The following is a 19,555-nucleotide window of genomic DNA, read 5'->3' as shown; positions in this document are numbered from 1 at the left end:
TGAATAGACTGAATGCTCCTCTGAAGTACCAGAGAGGAAAATTCCCCATGCTTTTTACACTCTCCTGAGGGGTGTACCACCCAGGATATCACTTTGTGCCTGTGAACAATGTTGTCCTTTAGAACAGACTCTCAGCAGTACTGCAGACAATATAAATCCCCTGAGTCCATAGACATTATTATTTCAACATAAATCTGCCTGCTTTCCTGGTATCTGTTAAAGCAAGGTCTGAATGGTCTATGTTTATGTCTAGACAAGAGGTTTCCACGATGAAACACAACCAAGGATCAGGTTTCTATTTCTTTGCTTACGGAAATTGAAAATTTATTCCCAAACCAGGTAGATATTATTAGAAATTAGAATATAGAATATTTAATATAGAATACATTTTAAGAAATATATATACTTTCCATCAATGTCTATTTTCTTGATGTCAAACTTAAGTACCTCTAGATTTGTTCTCACTGGATTTCCGGGCCTGGAATTCTACTACATCTTGCTTGCCATTCCTTTCTCAACCGTCTATGCAATGGTGTTCCTGGGAAACTGCATGATACTTCATGTGATCCGAACAGAGTCAAGCCTGCACCAGCCCATGTTCTATTTTCTGGCCATGCTAGCCCTCACAGACCTATGCATGGGGCTGTCCACTGTGCACACAGTGCTGGGCATCCTTTGGGGCTTCCTTCAAGAGATCAGCCTTGATGCCTGCATTGCACAGTCTTACTTCATCCATGGTTTGTCCATCATGGAGTCCTCCTCGCCATGTCCTTTGATCGCTACATTGCCATTTGCAACCCTCTACGCTATTCCTCCATCCTAACCAATGACAGAATCCTGAAAATCGGAGTGGCCATCTTATGTAGGAGTTCTATGCTCATTCCTCCAGTTATTATCCGCCTGAAGTTCTTAAATTACTGCAGGCCTCATTTCCTCTCCCACTCTTTCTGCCTGCACCAAGACTTGATTCGAATGGCTTGTTCAGATATCTGCTTTAACAGTTTCTATGCTCCGTCTGTGGTGATTTGCACCCTGTTACTGGATGCAGTGCTCATTCTTGCCTCCTACGTGATGATCCTGCACACAGTTCTATCGATTGCATCCAGGGAGGAGAGAATCAAGTCTTTGCAAACATGTGTATCTCACATCTCTGCTGTTTTGGTTTTCTACATCCCCATCATTGGTCTGACTATGGTTCACCGCTTTGGGAAGCATCTCTCTCCTCTGGTTCAGGTCCTCATGGGCAACATTTATATCCTTTTCCCACCCTTTATGAACCCCATTATATACAGTATCAAAACTCAGCAGATTCGAGTGAGAATTGGGAGACTGTTTACTTTGAAAGGAACCCAAGTCCTCAGATCCACAGTGACTTTTAAAAGTAAAGTGTACTCTCAGAAGAAGACTGCAATGGAGTGGAACTTAACACTCTAACTCATCTTTTATCAACAGTTTACATAGCTTAAATTTTACAAACTCTTTCTTGTATTTTTTACCACAGCCATCAATACACACACACACACACACACACACACACACACACACACACACACACGTATACACACATATCAGAATATAGATTATTTTATGCTGACATGCTGACAATTGTATTAGTTGATGAGTTTGACGTACGAGAAAATTCCTTCCCACTTTGTGGCTAGTGGATTTAGCGTGCATTTATTTCTTTGTAGTCGGATAAAGGTAAGTTTTTATGGATATATCCCTTCATGAAATTACTCAGTTTTATTTTCCCATTCTTATTACTCAAGTCAGTATATTAAGTTTGCATGTATGATCTCTAATCCCAATATTTGTTTAATGACATTACAATGTGTGGACATGTGAAGAGTTTATGATTTTTAATAATATTTATTTTATATTTATTTATGTGTACATGTGTGGGAGAATATTCTCATATGAGTACAGGTGCTTCCTGATGCTAGAGTGACCTGATCTCCCTGAAGCTCGAGGTACAGAAAGCTGTGAATAGGTCAACATGTGTGCTGAGGGCTGAGCCATCTCTTTTCTTTGAGAGATTGGTCATTTTAAATCAATTAGATCATAATGCAATAAACACCAATAAATATCTTGCTTGCTGTGTCTCATCCAAATATCTACCTAATGTTACCATATCAATAGTAATGAAGCTGGATATATAAGCCTCTGCTTAAATTGTAATAAATGATAGATTAGGACAGAGTAGACATTTGTGATATTATCATTACCAATATATAATAGTGACATCATAGTTACTATAAATAGAGGAATATTTAAGTGACTAGAAAAAGTTTAACTTTAATTCATCTTTGTTTATTTCATTTGATTTTTGAGTGAATTTATATAAAGTGCCTTGATTATTCTTCATTTAAAACGTTTATTTGTACCTCTCCTAATACCTCCCTCAAAGTTTTGATGTAGATAATATTCAAATATTTATATGTTTCTGGTATAAAATCTCCTCCAAGTTTTTGATGCTGAAAGCATTTTATTTTGTATAATTTGATTTAAATGCCAAAGTGCCATATAATATCAGATTTTAGGAAATATTTTATGAGTTTTACATACATTGTATGTTTTATTATCAGGCAAATTGTGGTTCTTTCCTACTTTTTATTGACTTTGTTTAACAGAATTTTTAATTGGACAGATGACCAATGTAAAATATAGAGTAAAGAGAATAGAGAGATGACTCCAAAGTAGAAGGCAGTTGCTGCACTTGTAGTTGACTTTTGTTCCTTTCCTAGCACTGACATAATGGCTCTCATCCTTTAACTCCAGTTCCAGGATACCCAATGCTATATTCTCATCTCTATGGGCACTGTACATACATGAGGTTCCCTTAAATGTGTGCAAGCAAACACTCAAGTACATACACTGAAATTAAAATTAAATAAATAAAATATATGGTAAACATAAAAGAAAAGTCACATCATTCAGAGATGGTTAAAATATGGTATGTACTTAGTTTAATACATAATTGACAGTTTATTGATGCACAATCGCTAACAGTAGTTCATCCTTTTTAGATAGATTTCATTCTCTGGTGAAATTGAAAAGACACTTATAGGGATGGAACCATTACCAAAGTGAAAATAAACATATTTTCCTATTATTGCAAGCAACTTTGTCAATGATTTTGTTTCATCAGATTCCACATCCTCAAGCCCTTTAACACCTGGTATCTTATTTCTACCTTGTAGATTTGTCATTGTGAAGCACCATATAAATTTAATTTAACTAGCTATCTTTACTTATAAGGATAATTTTCCATTCAACAATCCTTTTGAGATTCTTTTCTAATATTGTGTTCATTGTTTTATACTTTTAAAGCTCCATTTTCTCTTAATATTCCACTGCACTATTAAAGAAAAACATTTTTTCTGGGTACTCAGCTTGGTTTTACTTATCACTATGATTTTCAATAAAGTCATGATAAAAACTTGTACCAAGAAATTTCTGTACTTGGTAGAATGTATTATTTTGTGCATGCTTATTTCCTTCTGTGATTCTGCTGAGACAAGAACTCATCACTGTAGCCCCAGTAATAACAAAGTAAACTCCTGCTTTAGTACTTTCTACCCAATCCCCCACACCCAAATATTTGGAAAGGTGTGATAGACCAGGCTTTTCTTTGGACTTCTTCCCTTGTGTTTGTTTTGCTCAACTATGATGTGTTAGTTTCTGATTCATCCTATTTTATTTTCTATACAGAATTTTTAATTGAGCAACATGGTTCTCTGTCAAGGGATCATATCCAAAGGTATGACCTAGCGAAATGCAAACATGACCCACACTTTTAGTCCTTTTGACTGCAGTAACTTCCTTTGATTCCTCTTGCTGGAACACAGATGTACCTTTAATATGCATTGTTAACCTCAAACAATGAAATCTAGATTAGGGGCAGACAAAGTGAAGAATGTGAGAAAGAACTGACAGAATGTGTCAAAGATAGGATATGCCCAACTCTCAGGAGAATAGAAATGGGCAGTGAGGAGAATAGAAATGGGCAGTGAGGGAGAGAGAGCAATCAAATTCTGGTCAGATCAGTTCAGTTCAGTTCAGTTCAGTTCAGTTCAGTTCAGTTCAGTTCAGTTCAGTTCAGTTCAGTTCAGTTCAGTTCTGAGCAGTTCCGCTTGTTATAGTTCAGTTTTGTGCAGTTCAATTTGACTCAATTGAGGTCTGTTTGGTTTGAAGCAGGGTGTAAAGAAGTTCACTTCATGGAGTTTAGAGGCAGTTTCCACCCAGAACTTTTCAGTCAGAAGTCAAGAGAAGTCAATTAAATCAGTCAGCTTGGAGTGGAATTTGAACCAGGACAGCTGAGTTGAAACAGCCAACTGAACTTCAGAATATGCTAAAAAGAATGAGTTTATCCAGCAGTAATTCTTTAAGGCTGAAACATTTTAGGCCTACATATATTAGCAGATAGAGGCAGAAGCTGAAGCCTTCAAGGCTAGGGCTTATAGAAGAATAGATTGTATGGAGGCTAGAAACTTCCAGGCCTATGTCTGGGGATAGTCAGACAGACTCTGGGCTCAATCTAATCCATGTATTGGAACAGCTTGGGTTCAACTCTCATCTCATCACTTGACCTAAGAAAATAAAAGTGACATTTATATTGAAATTTGTTTTTTCTTAGAAGCCTGTTTGTTTTATACTGAGAGACAGAAAGGGGGTAGATCTGAATGGAAGAGGAGATGAGGAGAAACTGGAAAAGGAGAAGGGGAACTATAATCAAGATTATTATGTGAGGAAAAAACTACTTTAAATAAATTTTAAAAGATATTTAAAAATTAGAAAATGATATATTCTTTATCTGTACTGAATTGGATCTTTCTATCTATTAGAAAGGCATATAGTAGTAGGTATATTTAGGATGGGACATACAGGATCATCCTGCTCTGAGCACTAATATTTACTATGTTGATGTCAATTATGCCCAATAAACTCATTATAATAAGTACAAAATATATATAGTTTGTTTGTTTGTTTTATTTGCATTTCAAATGCTGTCCCCCTTCCTGGTTTCCCCATGCAAATCCCCGTATCCCACCCCTCCCCCCTGCTTCTATGATGGTGCTCCCTCTCCCACCTTCTCATTTCAGCCTCACAACCCTATACCATTCCCCTCCCCTTGGGCATCGAACCTTGAAGAAAGAAGGACCTCTCCTCCCCTTGATGCCAGATAAGGCTATCCTTTTCTATATATGCAGCTGTAGCCATTGCTCCCTCCATGTGTACTCTTTGGTGGTTTTGTCTGGTAGCTCTGGGGTGTCTGGTTGTTTGATATTGTTGTTCTTCTTATAGAGTTGCAATCCCTTTTACCTTCTTCAGTCCTTCCCATAACTCCTCCACTGGGGTCCCAGTGCTCAATCAATAGGTGGCTGCAAACATCCATATCTGTATTGATCAGGCTCTGGCAGAGCCTCTCAGGAGACAGTTATATCAAGCTCCTGTCAGCAAGCACTTCTTGGCATCCACAATAGTGTCTGGGTTTGCAAATGGGATGGATTCCTAGGTGGGGCAATCACTGGATGACCTTTCTTTCAGTCTCTGCTCCACACTTTTTCCTGTATTTCCTTTAGGAGCAATTCTAGGTTAAAAATTTTTGAGATGTGTGGGTGGCACCATCCCTCAACCTGGGACCATGCCTAACCTCTGGATATGGTCTCTACAGGTTCTCTCTCCCTTTTGTTGGGTATTTCAGCTAATGTCATCCTCATGGGGTCCTGGGAGACCCTTGCTTTCCCAGTATCTGGGACTTTCTGGGACTTTCTGGTGGCTACCCTCAGTTCTCTATCTCCCATTGGTGCATGCCTCTGTTCTAGTTCCTGACCCTCAGTACATCCCCCTCATCCCTTCCCACACCTGATCCTTACCCCTTTTCCCATCCCCTCCTCTCTTCCTTCCAAGTTCCTCCAACCCTCTACATCCTGTGATAATTTTGTTCCCCCTTTTACATAATACTGCAGCATCTTCACTTTGGTCTTCCTTTTTTGTGAGATTCATATGGTCTGTGAGTTGTACTGTGGCTATTCCACATTCGAGCTTTTTGCCTAATATCAGTGAGTACATACCATGTGTGTTCTTTTGTGTCTGGATTATCTTACTCAGGATAATATTTTGTAGTTCCATCCATTTGCCTTCAAATTTCATTAAATCATGAATTGCAATAATATTGAAATAATTCATTGAAATCATTAATTGCAACGAGTAGTACTCCATTGTTTAAATGTACCACATTTTCTATATCAATTCATCTGTTGAGGGACATCTGGGTTCTTTCCAGCTTCTGGCTATTATAAATAAGGCTACTGTGAGCCAACATCAAAGTAAATGGAGAGAAGCTGGAAGCAATCCCACTAAAATCAGGGACTAGACAAGGCTGCCCACTTTCTCCCTACCTTTTCAACATTGTACTTGAAGTATTAGCCAGAGCAATTCGACAACAAAAGGAGATCAAGGGGATACAAATTGGAAAAGAGGAAGTCAAAATATCACTTTTTGCAGATGATATGATAGTATATATAAGTAACCCTAAAAATTCCACCAGAGAACACCTAAACCTGATAAACAGCTTCGGTGAAGTAGCTGGATATAAAATTAACTCAAACAAGTCAATGGCCTTTCTCTACACAAAGAATAAACAGGCTGAGAAAGAAATTAGGGAAACAACACCCTTCTCAATAGTCACAAATAATATAAAATATCTCGGCGTGACTCTAAGGAAGTGAAAGATCTGTATGATAAAAACTTCAAGTCTCTGAAGAAAGAAATTAAAGATCTCAGAAGATGGAAAGATCTCCCATGCTCATGGATTGGCAGGATCAACATTGTAAAAATGGCTATCTTGCCAAAAGCAATCTACAGATTCAATGCAATCCCCATCAAAATTCCAACTCAATTCTTCAACGAATTAGAAGGAGCAATTTGCAAATTCACCTGGAATAACAAAAAACCTAGGATAGCAAAAACTCTTCTCAAGGATAAAAGAACCTCTGGTGGAATCACCATGCCTGACCTAAAGCTTTAATACAGAGCAATTGTGATAAAAACCACATGGTACTGGTATAGAGACAGACAAGTGGACCAATGGAATAGAATTGAAGACTCAGAAATGAACCCACACACCTATGGTCACTTGATCTTCGATAAGGGAGCTAAAACCATCCAGTGGAAGAAAGACAGCATTTTCAACAAATGGTGCTGGCACAACTGGTTGTTATCATGTTGAAGAATGCGAATCGATCCATACTTATCTCCTTGTACTAAGGTCAAATCTAAGTGGATCAAGGAACTTCACATAAAACCAGAGACACTGAAACTTATAGAGGAGAAAGTTGGGAAAAGCCTTGAAGATATGGGCACAGGGGAAAAATTCCTGAACAGAACAGCAATGGCTTGTGCTGTAAGATCGAGAATTGACAAATGGGACCTAATAAAACTCCAAAGTTTCTGCAAGGCAAAAGACACTGTCAATAAGACAAAAAGACCACCAACAGATTGGGAAAGGATCTTTACCTATCCTAAATCAGATAGGGGACTAATATCCAACATATATAAAGAACTCAAGAAGGTGGACTTCAGAAAATCAAATAACCCCATTAAAAAATGGGGCTCAGAAATGAACAAAGAATTCTCACCTGAGGAATACCGAACGGCAGAGAAGCACCTGAAAAAATGTTCAACATCCTTAATCATCAGGGAAATGCAAATCAAAACAACCCTGAGATTCCACCTCACACCAGTCAGAATGGCTAAGATCAAAAATTCAGGTGACAGCAGATGCTGGCGTGGATGTGGAGAAAGAGGAACACTCCTCCATTGTTGGTGGGATTGCAGGCTTGTACAACCACTCTGGAAATCAGTCTGGCGGTTCCTCAGAAAATTGGACATAGTACTACCGGAGGATCCAGCAATACCTCTCCTGGGCATATATCCAGAAGATGCCCCAACTGGTAAGAAGGACACATGCTCCACTGTATTCATAGCAGCCTTATTTATAATAGCCAGAAGCTGGAAAGAACCCAGATGCCCCTCAACATCATGAGGAATGGATACAGAAAATGTGCTACATCTACACAATGGAGTACTACTCAGCTATTAAAAAGAATGAATTTATGAAATTCCTAGCCAAATGGATGGATCTGGAGGGCATCATCCTGAGTGAGGTAACACATTCACAAAGGAACTCACACAATATGTACTCACTGATAAGTGGATATTAGCCAAAAACCTAGGATACCCAAGATATAAGATACAATTTCCTAAATACATGAAACTCAAGAAAAATGAAGACTGAAGTGTGGACACTATGCCCCTCCTTAGAAGTGGGAACAAAACACCCTTGGAAGGAGTTACAGAGACAAAGTTTGGAGCTGAGATAAAAGGATGGACCATCTAGAGACTGCCATCTCCAGGGATCCATCCCATAATCAGCATCCAAATGTTGACACCATTGCATACACTAGCAAGATTTTATCGAAAGGACCCAGATGTAGCTGTCTCTTGTGAGACTGCTGGGGCCTAGCAAACACAGAAGTGGATGCTCACAGTCAGCTATTGGATGGATCACAGGGCTCCCAATGGAGGAGCTAGGGAAAGTACCCACGGAGCTAAAGGAATCTGCAACCCTATAGGTGGAACAACAATATGAACTAACCAGTATCTGGAGCTCTTGACTCTAGCTGCATATGTATCAAAAGATGGCCTAGTCGGTCATCACTGGAAAGAGAGGCCAATTGGACATGCAAACTTTATATGCCCCAGTACAGGGGAATGCCAGGGCCAAAAAGGAGGAGTGGGTGGTTAGGGAAGTGGGGGTGGGTGGGTATGGGGGACTTTTGGTATAGCATTGGAAATGTAAATGAGCTAAATACCTAATAAAAATAGAAAAGAAAAAAAATTAAATAAGGCTACTGTGAACATAGTGAAGCATGTTTCCTTGTTATATATTGAAGTGTCTTTGGATATGGTATATGTCCAGAAGTTGTATAGCTTGGTCCTCAGGTAGTACTGTGTCCACTTTACTGAGGTACCACCAGACTGATTTCCAGAGTGTTTATACCAGCTTCCAATCCCACCAGCAGTGGAAGAGTGTTCCTTTTTCTTCAAATCCTTGCCAACATCTCATGTCACCTGAATATTTGATCTTAGTCATTCTTACTGGTGTGGGGTAAATGTCTTTAGTCCATATGCCCAGGAACTTAGCCTGACTTCCCTGTGTGCTCAGAACATTTCATTGTTGTACCATTAAACAAAATTACCTGGAACAAAGTCCATTTTATAACAAAATGTTCAATGTCCAATTTGACTTATTAAATTTTGCTCTGAAAGTAAACATCTTCTCCCAAAAGACAATTGTGAAATTGAAACATAGTCTCATACAACTAAAACAAAACAACAAAAAAAAAAACTTCAGTACTGCAAAGGATTCCTTAATTCAAATGAAAAGCCAGCCCACAGGAAGGGAAAGTCTTCGCCAGGTATATGCCTGATAGAGGATTGAAATATGCAATATACAGAGCACTTAAAACATTAAACACTGAGAAACATTTCGATTTCATGTACTTACATGTTTATGTATTTATTTTTCAATAACCTTAGCCACTAGAAAATACAAACTGAAACTACTTTCATATTTTATTTTACTCCAGTCAGTATGGCTAAAATTAAAAAAACAAACAAACAAACAAACAAAAAAAAAAAAACCCAATACAAACCAAAACATCACATTCTGCTCCTTGGGTGGCAGTGGTGGGATGTGTTGATACTTTTAGCAAAGGAATTTACCAATGATGTAGATTGTTACCTTTCGCATTTAGGTGTGCTTGTGTGTGTATGTGTCATTTTAATAACCAATAGTATTATATGTATCCCTTGAAACTTTTAACTTTTTAAAAACATTTTCCAAATTTTTTTCCCAAACTCTATTCACAGCCTCTTAAACCTCCTTTTCCAGGAACTAAATACTTTAAGGTACAAAATGTAAATGTCACCAAGGATTGCCTGGCTTACTAAACACGGAACAATGACTTTGTGCTATGTTGACACAAAGTGTCAAGTGATATGTAACATAATATGTGTCATGATGATACACCAAACGAGATTTTCTATTTTAAGCCTAAATAACAATCAATTTTGTTGTGATACATTATTTTCTGTATCCATTTTTCGGTAGTAAATACATTCTGCTTGTATGTCATTGCTATTGCGAGTACCATTTCAGAAGGAAAGAAGTGAAAATAACTTTTTAAAATCTGAATTTTTTATGCCAATATCAATTAATTATGAAGGACTGTGTTTTCAGACAGAATCTTATTAAATTTCTAAGTACTTTTTATTATTTTCTTTATTTTTGTTACCTTTTGTTGCAGGAAATATTAAAAATAACTGCAACTTCCTGCACTATACCCAACTATCCTCTGCCCTGGTGGGATGACTGGTCTGTTGTTATCTCATGGAGACTCTCTGACTCAGAGATCCAAAACCTTTCTACCCAGTTCACTAATTTCCCATTGGTTGGTTGCTACCAAGCCAGCCCCATGTTCCAAAACCCCCAGGGCCTTTGTGCTGCACATCTGCAAACCCATGCTTTGCTGCCTACCTTTCTCTTTGGAACCCAGTCAAACCACTGAGGGAAGGAAAATACTATACAAATTTAGTTCAGAAACAATGGTAACCAAATCTCTGGGCACAACAACTCGAATCCTAATCTTGAAAACCATATTAAGTCTAAATCCTGTGGTGTTGGATCAGCCATAGAAACTGTGAGACTTTAGCAGCTACATCTTGTCCTCTCCTATCCCATTCAAAAAACCCTTCTGCCCTCCCACAGTTCCTCATCCCATTCTTCATCCTTCTGTCTTCAAAGAATCTATCCCCTGCAAGGCCTCCCCATTCCCTGGAGCCTTAAGTTTTTCAAGAGTTAAGTGCCTCTTCTCCCGTTGAGGGCAGACCAGGAAGTCCTCTGTGTTGGAGGCTAGTGTATACTGCCTGGTTGGTGGCTCAGTATCTAAGAAATCTCAGGAGAACAGGTTAGTTGAGACTGCTGGTCTTCCTATGTGGCTGCCCTCTTCCTCAGCTTCTTCCAGCCTTTCCCTAGTTCAACCACATGGATCCCTGGCTTCAGACTAATGTTTGGATATAACTATCTGTACCTATCTCAGTCAGCTTCTTGTTGGTCTCTGAGAGTACAACCATGATGGTCTCCTGTCGATAAGCATGAGATAGTGTGGAGAGCCGTGCAGCCAGCAATCACGTGTGTGCCATGAGCAATCGCCATTATAAGATGGCGCTGGCTTCCACTGCGCCTAACTAGTAAATAAGCCTTATGCACAAGTGCAAGAGTGAACTCACGCCTAGTCACTGCCCATCTTGCTGCGTAGTAATGGGGTGATGGGCGAGCAACGAATCAGGAGCTGTCATGCCACATCAGGTGCTGAAACGTCATGCTGCGGGTTATATAAGCAGAGCCATTTTCCCGGTTCGGGGTCTTCCCTCCTGATAAGTAAGCAATAAAAGCTTTGCCTCAGAAGATTCCAGTTGTCCTGAGTGTGTTCTTGCCGGCGGGGACAAAAGCTCGGGCAATAAGTGGCGCCGAGAAACCCGGGAACTACCATCACACCGGCGCAAGGGAGATCCCTCGTTCGCAGGGCAGAACCAGAACTGCAGGACACATTACAGCTTTATGAGGTATGTCTGGCCTTGAACTTTCTCCAGTGTTAGAAGCCTTTTTGTTCCTTTTCACATGCCAACAAGTGGTTAAGGCAGGGCAGAGAATTCTGGATGAAATTCAAGACAGTCTATCAGAGGTAAAGCAGGGAGAGAGAGTAGGAGCAAAGAGGAAACATGGTACACCAATTAAGCATACAGGCCTTTCCACGGGTCTTGAACCTGAGGAAAAGTTAATGTCAGGGAAGAATACCTGGGGAGAGATTGGAAGGAAGGAGAAGGAAAAAGAAAAGAAAAAAGATCAATCAGCAGAGGTTTCTAGGAGAAGGAACTTATACCCGCCACTAGATGAGTTTAAGAGGCTAGCTCTTAGTAGCTCAGAATCAGATGAAGGACTTAGCTCCTCTGAAGAAACGGACTTGGAGGAGGAAGCAGTTCATTATAAGGGAGAAAGGTACCAGCAAGATAAAAAGCGAGCTACTCAGTCCAGAAAAAGGCAAAAAGTGGCTGGCGAAAGCCAGCTTGCTGCTCGGCCTCCGGACTGTCGGCTTCAGGGTCCTAGTGCACCTCCGCCTTATGTGCAGAGGTTCCATTCAGAATCTTATGTGCAGAGGTACCATTCAGAGCCTTATGTGCAGAGGTATCATTCAGATTCATTCATTCCAAAAGAGGAACAGAGAGAAGTGCAGCAAGCGTTCCCAGTTTTTGAAGGAGCTGAGGGAGGGCGTGTTCACGCTCTGGTAGAGTATATACAGATTAAGGAGCTTGCAGAAGCAGTCCGTAATTATGGAGTCAGTGCTAATTTCACTGTAGCACAAGTTGAAAGGCTTGTGACTCACGCTATGACTCCTGGTGATTGGCAGACTGTAGTAAAAGCTGCAGTCCCCAGTATGGGAATGTATCTTGAGTGGAAAGACTTGTGGCAGGACTCCTGCCAGACACAGGCAAGGGCCAATGTCACCATGGAAGGGGACCAAAGAACGTGGACGTTTGAATTACTTACAGGTCAGGGACAGCATGCTGCTAACCAAACAGATTATCATTGGGGAGTGTACGCTCAGATCTCAGCTGCCGCTGTTAAGGCATGGAAGGCACTCTCTAAGAAGGGAGAGGCAAGTGAGCATTTGACCAAGATTACTCAAGGTGCACAGGAGTCCTTCTCAGACTTTGTGGCCAGAATGACGGAGGCAGCAGGGAGGATATTTGGTGACCCAGAAGCAGCTATGCCTTTAATTGAACAATTGGTTTATGAACAAGCTATGCAGGAATGCAGATCAGCAATTACACCTAGAAACAGTAAGGAGTTACAGGACTGGTTAAAGGTTTGCTGTGAGCTTGGAGGGCCGCTTACTAATGCTGGATTGGCAGCAGCCATTCTGCAGGGGATGAGGCGCTCGGATTCAACTGAGCTCAACTTTGCTTTAATTGTGGCAAACCAGGACATTTAAAAAAGGACTGCAGAGTCCCTATAAAAAGGACAGCACCAGGATTGTGTACTAAATGTGGAAAAGGATATCATTGGGCTAAGGACTGTCGTTCAATTAGAGATATATGAGGCAGGCTCTTGCAGCCTACAAGGTCTTATTGTCCATCCTGGAATTGTAGATCAGGATTATAAAGGGGAACTTCAGGTTCTCTGTTCTTGTCCTCAAGGTGTCTTTTCTATATCACAAGGGGACAGAATAGCTCAACTAATAATTTTGCCAAGCCTACATGGCTGTTTTCCTTCCTCTGGTATTCCTCGAGCTGCCAGAAGGATTGGTTCTACTGGAAATGATTCTGCTTACTTAATAATGCCTTTAGATTCCAGGCCATCCTTGGAGTTAGTTATAGAAGGGAAACAATTTAAGGGAATTTAGATACAGGAGCAGACAAAAGTATTATTTCTTCCCACTGGTGGCCAAAAACCTGGCCCGTAACTCAGTCATCACACTCTTTACAAGGGCTAGACTATCAGTCCTGTTTCACTATTAGCTCCCGTTCATTGAGCTGGCAAATGGATGTCACACATATTTCCTCCTTTGGCAAAAATCAATATTTACATGTTTGCTAATCTGTCTAGGCAGATTTCTTTGTATCTTGCAGGAAATTTGTCTGAAAGAATCAATGAGACCCTTGAGGCCCTGAGAGTGGCTGTTCTCAGGAGCAACTCGACACGAGTGGACCTGTCATTGACAGAGGGTCTCTCCTCCTGGATTTCATCTGCTTTTTCTTATTTTAAGGAATGGGTAGGGGTAGGTTTATTTGGCGTTGCCACCTGCTGTGGACTTGTGTTTATGCTCTGGTTAGTTTGCAAGCTCAGAACCCAACAAACAAATGACAAGGTTGTGATTGCTCAAGCACTTGCAGCCATTGAACAAGGGGCCTCCCCTGAAATTTGGCTGTCCATGCTTAAGACCTAAATGGCATCTGAGTTCTCTGCTATTGCGTCCCACGGATTTGTGGATACATTGTACTGGGATGTAAGAGACTCAACGCTCATTGATCAGCACTTACACCTCGCTGAGGTTTACTAATTTGTTTTTTGGCTGGCCTCTTTTATAGAGTTCGCCCTAGGTCATTTAGCAGTTACTGTCACACAGTACTGTGGTATCCAGAGACAGGCAACTTTCCTCATGCACAGACCAAACTAAGACACGGGACCCGGTGGCGATAGGGTTACCCTATGACAGGAAAGGCTGTGACATTGGAGGAATGACCTAAGACAGGAGCCACAGCAGATGGACATGACTGCAGAGGCCTAGACCAGCCTCAAATTTTAATAAAATAAAAAGGGGGAGATGTGGAGAGCTGTGCCACGAGCAATCGTGTGCGTGCCGTGAGCAATCACGATTATAAGATGGCACTGGCTTCCACTGCGCCTAACTAGTAAATAAGCCTTATGCGCAAGTGCAAGAGTGAACTCATGCCTAGTCACTGCCCATCTCGCTGCGTAGTAATGGGGTGATGGGTGAGCAACGAATCAGGAGCTGTCACGCCACATCAGGTGCTGAAACATCACTCTGCAGGCTATATAAGCAGCGCCATTTTCCCGGTTTGGGGTCTTCCCTCCTGATAAGTAAGCAATAAAAGCTTTGCCGCAGAAGATTCCAGTTGTCCTGAGTGTGTTCTTGCCAGCGTGGACAAAAGCTCAGGATAAGATAGATCCCAAGTTGGGCCAATCACTGGACTCCCTTTCCCTCAGACTCTTCTCTGATTTTGTCCCTGCAGAACCTTTTACACAGGAACAGTTCTGGGTCAGACTTTTTGACTGTGGCATGGCAACCACATCCCTCAACTTGATGCTCTGTCTTTCTACTGGAGGTAGACTGTATCAATTCCTTCTCCCCACTGTTGGACATTTCATCTAAGTTCCATCCCTTTGAGTCCTGAGAGTCTCTCGCTTTCCAGGTCTTTGGTTTATTCTAGAGGGTCCTCCCACCTCCCAACCATCTTGGTTGCATATTTCCATTCATTCTGCTGGCCCTCAGGACTTATCTCTTGATCCCCCCTTATCCTGCTGCCCCATATTGGATCATGTTCCTCTTTTTTCCTCCCCCTCCCCTCTCCCACCCAGATCCTTTTCTCCCTTTGTCTCCTGTGATTGTTTTCTTCTCCCTCCCAAGTGAGATTGAAGCATCCTCCCTTAGGCCCTTCTGCTTGTTAACCTTCTTGAGTTCTGTAGATTGTATCCTAGGAATTCTGTTCTTATTTGGCCAATATCAACTTATTTGTGAATATGTACTATACTTTAAGAATATAATACCAAACATTATTTTTAATCTAATTCAATTCAATTATTAGTAAATTAATCATGAACTATTATATAATTACCTATGCAATATTGCCTTATTTCACTAATGGTGCTTCCCATGGATAATGGTTTAGTAATAGTATGATTGTGTGTTAGTATAAATACTTTTATAATATTATGATTTGTTTAAACATTTCTGTGAGTTGCATTTTGTTACTCTTTTATTAGAGCAGTAATTACTGCATTATTATCCATATTTATTCAAGAATATCTGTGATTTTGCTTGGCTGCTGTTACTCTCTAGATACAATAAACATCATTAAAATTTTTATTAGTCTGTATTTTTCAAGACATTTAATAATAGAAGGAATCAAGCTAGCTATATATTTGACATATACTTACATTTGAAACACAGAAATTAAGCCTCATGCAGGTAGAACAATGTGAAATAGATATAGATAGAGTGTTTCACTAAAATGTGTTAAATTAAAAAATAGATAATCATTTGCATAATATAAACCTTATATACATACAAATCATGTATACAACTTAGAAATTCAAAGCTTATGAACATGTTGAGGAATCAAAGATGTAAATAAAAATATTTTTAGATCTTAATGGGAAATTCTTTAGTGTGTGCCATGCTCATACACTAAAATTCAGGAAATATATGCAAAAACAATAAAGAAGAACTGGAATTTATGGATCAAATTGATAGACATATTGTTAAATCTTTTAGTCAGTTATAGGCATTGTTATAGATGAATTCAAGATATTACATTTTAAATTAAAATAATATAAAGTTATTCATATTTTTAAAAAGATATCTGACCCAGAAAATGTGATAAGAGCTGAATAAAAAATATTATGATATTACTCTAAATAATATTTGCTTAGTATTACAGGTCCACTTCATTGTTCATTTTATTTGGATAGGAATAAACACAACCTTCATTAAAACAAAGGAGTTTACAATGTAACAAAGAGATACTGTTTCATAATAGATGCCTATACATCTGTTAGGAACCTGCATAAAACATTACAAAATGGAAAGATTCATCCTGCCACTGGTGTCTTGGAGGAGATTTATAAAGCAATGGGATTTTATCCCATACTTAAGACAAATTTTATGATCCTAGTAACTAAGCCTTATATCTGAAAAAAACTTGCATTAATCACTGATATTTTGACTTGGTCCTTGTTAAAAGAATACATAAAGACAGAAGATTGTTGATTTTCACTTTTTTTGTATTTATAAGCTGCATCCTTTCAATGATAGTAAGTACATAATGAGCTTTATCCTGAGGGTGAAGCCAATATATGTGAATGTTAGATTTAAATATTTCTTACTATTTAAAACTGTTGAACTCGTTCAAAATTTAAATCATTAAACTTTGGAAAGTTTTAATTCCATAACCATAAAAAATTTTTTGATAATTATCAATGGAATTCCTATTGTGCTCTGAAATCTCAAATTATTTTTCCAAATTGTAATAATGTATTAAACTTCATAATCAAAGAATTGCCTGTGTGTAAATTCATCAACATGCAGAGTCATGTGTGTTCTACTCTGATATGGGAGATATATATTAGATAGATAGATAGATAGATAGATAGATAGATAGATAGATAGATAGATAAATAGATATGCATGCAAGCATGTGTGTGTGCATACAGATGATCAGGTACAAACTATCATATATTTTGTTGTTCCTATTTTGTTTTCTTTTGTGGTTGCTTTATTCTATATACTTATGTATTTTTCCTTGAACAGATAACAAAGACACAGCTAAGATAAATATTACAAAATACTTGTTTCAAACTATACAGTTTAAAATGTGGAACAACTATGTTATCTTATAAGTGAAAATTTACCAATTGACAATACCATGATGTTCAGGAAATGCAAAAATCTCATATAGCAAAGAGTTGGACAATAAATAGATAAAAAGTAAATTAAGTAAAATTTATGTAGGTGAATAATTTAAAGCAGATTTGATAACTATTTTACAAGCCAGAAATTTTAGATTCCACTAAGATTTCTGAAATGTATTATAGACAATATTATGTATAGTTTTATATATAAGATAGTATTACATATAGTTATATATAGTACAGTATATATAAGATAATATTACATATAATCATAAATAATATATGATCAGATATACAATATTCTGAAAAATACATTAAATAGTCCAATTCTATTGAGATCATTTGCATCTGGGAAGATTTGAAAGACCCAGATGTCATAGCAGAGAGAACAATTCTCATGAGCATCATAACAAATTAGTGAATGAACACTGTTATCCTTTAGGACTGGGCAGACTCCTAGAAGACTGTTCTACAAGCTAAATCCCATAAGCCCGTGGGTGTTACTGATCCTGCATAAAACTCACAGGTTTCATGGCATCCCTCAACCCTAGTACTGAAAGGTCTGTATCGAGAAAACAGGGTTTCTCCATGATAACATCAAAGGAACATGTATGTATCTTGTTGTTTATGGAAATTGTACCATATTTTATTTTCTTTTAAAAACCAAGTAGACATTATTAGAAATTATAGTATTGAAAAGTTATATCCAAAGTTTTTTCCAAAGGAATTTTCAATCTTCTACCAATGACTGCTCTCTCTGTCACAAACTACACTAGTTCTAGGTTTGCTCTGACTGGTTTCCCTGGTTTAGAAATTTATTACTTCTGGATATCTGTCCCATTCTTTATAATCTATGTGACGGTGTTCCTGGGAAATTGTATGGTACTTCATGTGATTCGGACTGAGCTGAGCCTGCACCAGCCCATGTTCTATTTCCTGGCCATGTTAGCCCTCACAGACCTATGCATGGGGTTGTCCACTGTGCACACGGTAATGGGTATCCTTTGGGGCTTCCTTCAAGAGATCAGCCTTGATGCCTGCATTGCACAGTCTTACTTCATTCACGGTTTGTCCTTCATGGAGTCCTCTGTCCTCCTCGCCATGTCCTTTGACCGCTACATTGCCATTTGCAACCCTCTACGCTATTCCTCCATCCTAACCAATGACAGGATCCTGAAAATCGGAGTGGCCATCTTATGTAGGAGTTCTATGCTCATTCCTCCAGTTATTATCCGCCTGAAGTTCTTAAATTACTGCAGGCCTCATTTCCTCTCCCATTCTTTCTGCCTGCACCAAGACTTAATTAGAATGGCCTGTGGAGATATCCGCTTCAATAGCATCTATGGTCTAGCTCTGGTGATCAGCAACTTGTTAGTGGACTCAGTGCTAATATTAATATCATATATTATGATCCTGTACACAGTTCTGTCTATTGCATCCAGGGAGGAGAGAATCAAGTCTTTGCAAACATGTGTATCTCACATCTCTGCTGTTTTGGTTTTCTACATCCCCATCATTGGTCTGACCATGGTTCACCGCTTTGGGAAGCATCTCTCACCATTGGTTCATGTCCTCATGGGCAATGTCTACATCCTTTTCCCACCTTTGATGAACCCCATTATATACAGTATCAAGACTCAACAGATACGAGTGAGAATTCAGCGGTTGTTCTTGAAGGGAACCTAAAACCTTACATCTGCTGTGAATATGTTTGAAAGTCAACATGCAGTTTTACAAAAGGTGAAATTCAGTAAGTAAATGTAACTATATGTATTAGCTACTGTTTAACAATGCTTTCCATATTGTAAATTCTCTCCTTTAGCTCTTTTAAGACATTGAAATTGACTTCTATAGTACTGTACTTAATGTCACAAACTAGGGTATGCAAATAAAAATGTAATGTACTCAGAATCATCTTTTAAACCTGATTTAAGCTTTTTTAAAATTTTAAGTGAACATTTCCCAGTTTCTTTAAGTATCAAATTTATTTATTTATTCCTAAAATCTATATCTAAATATAGTTTCAAAAATATAAATCTATAACTTTTGTGGCTACTTAGATATGTATTTTTCCTTTATTCATTATGAAGCTGATATCTTTGTTTAAAAAGAATTTGATGATTACTATTGATCAATATCTCAATATATTTTTGTTTATCTAAACAACATATTTATTGTATCCACAAAGTCTTGCTATTGGGTCAGCCACTTGTAACATAAGAAAAGAGAAACCTATGAGATTGGACTGTTTAGCTACTTAACAGTAGTAAAATAAAC

General features: G+C 38.7%; 1 protein-coding gene and 1 pseudogene across 1 annotated transcript; both read left to right on the top strand.

Annotated features, from left to right (window-relative positions):
- Positions 431-1,353, top strand: Olfr621-ps1 (olfactory receptor 621, pseudogene 1; annotated as a pseudogene).
- Olfr620 (olfactory receptor 620) lies at positions 18,023-18,964 on the top strand. Its single transcript, NM_146812.2, has one exon. It carries the CDS (start codon positions 18,023-18,025, stop codon positions 18,962-18,964), a length of 942 nt encoding a protein of 313 aa, NP_667023.2.
- The last annotated feature ends 591 nt before the right edge of the window (positions 18,965-19,555 follow it).

This window comes from Mus musculus, chromosome 7 (genome assembly GCF_000001635.26).
Source record: "Mus musculus strain C57BL/6J chromosome 7, GRCm38.p6 C57BL/6J".
Taxonomy (NCBI): Eukaryota; Metazoa; Chordata; class Mammalia; order Rodentia; family Muridae; genus Mus; species Mus musculus.
The sequence above is the reverse complement of the archived record's forward strand: the minus strand, read 5'-3'. Positions and strand labels throughout refer to the sequence as shown.

Bases quoted from the DNA above. Each gene is read 5' to 3' on its own strand.
- Olfr620 (NM_146812.2), top strand. From the start codon at position 18,023: ATGACTGCTCTCTCTGTCACAAACTACACTAGTTCTAGGTTTGCTCTG.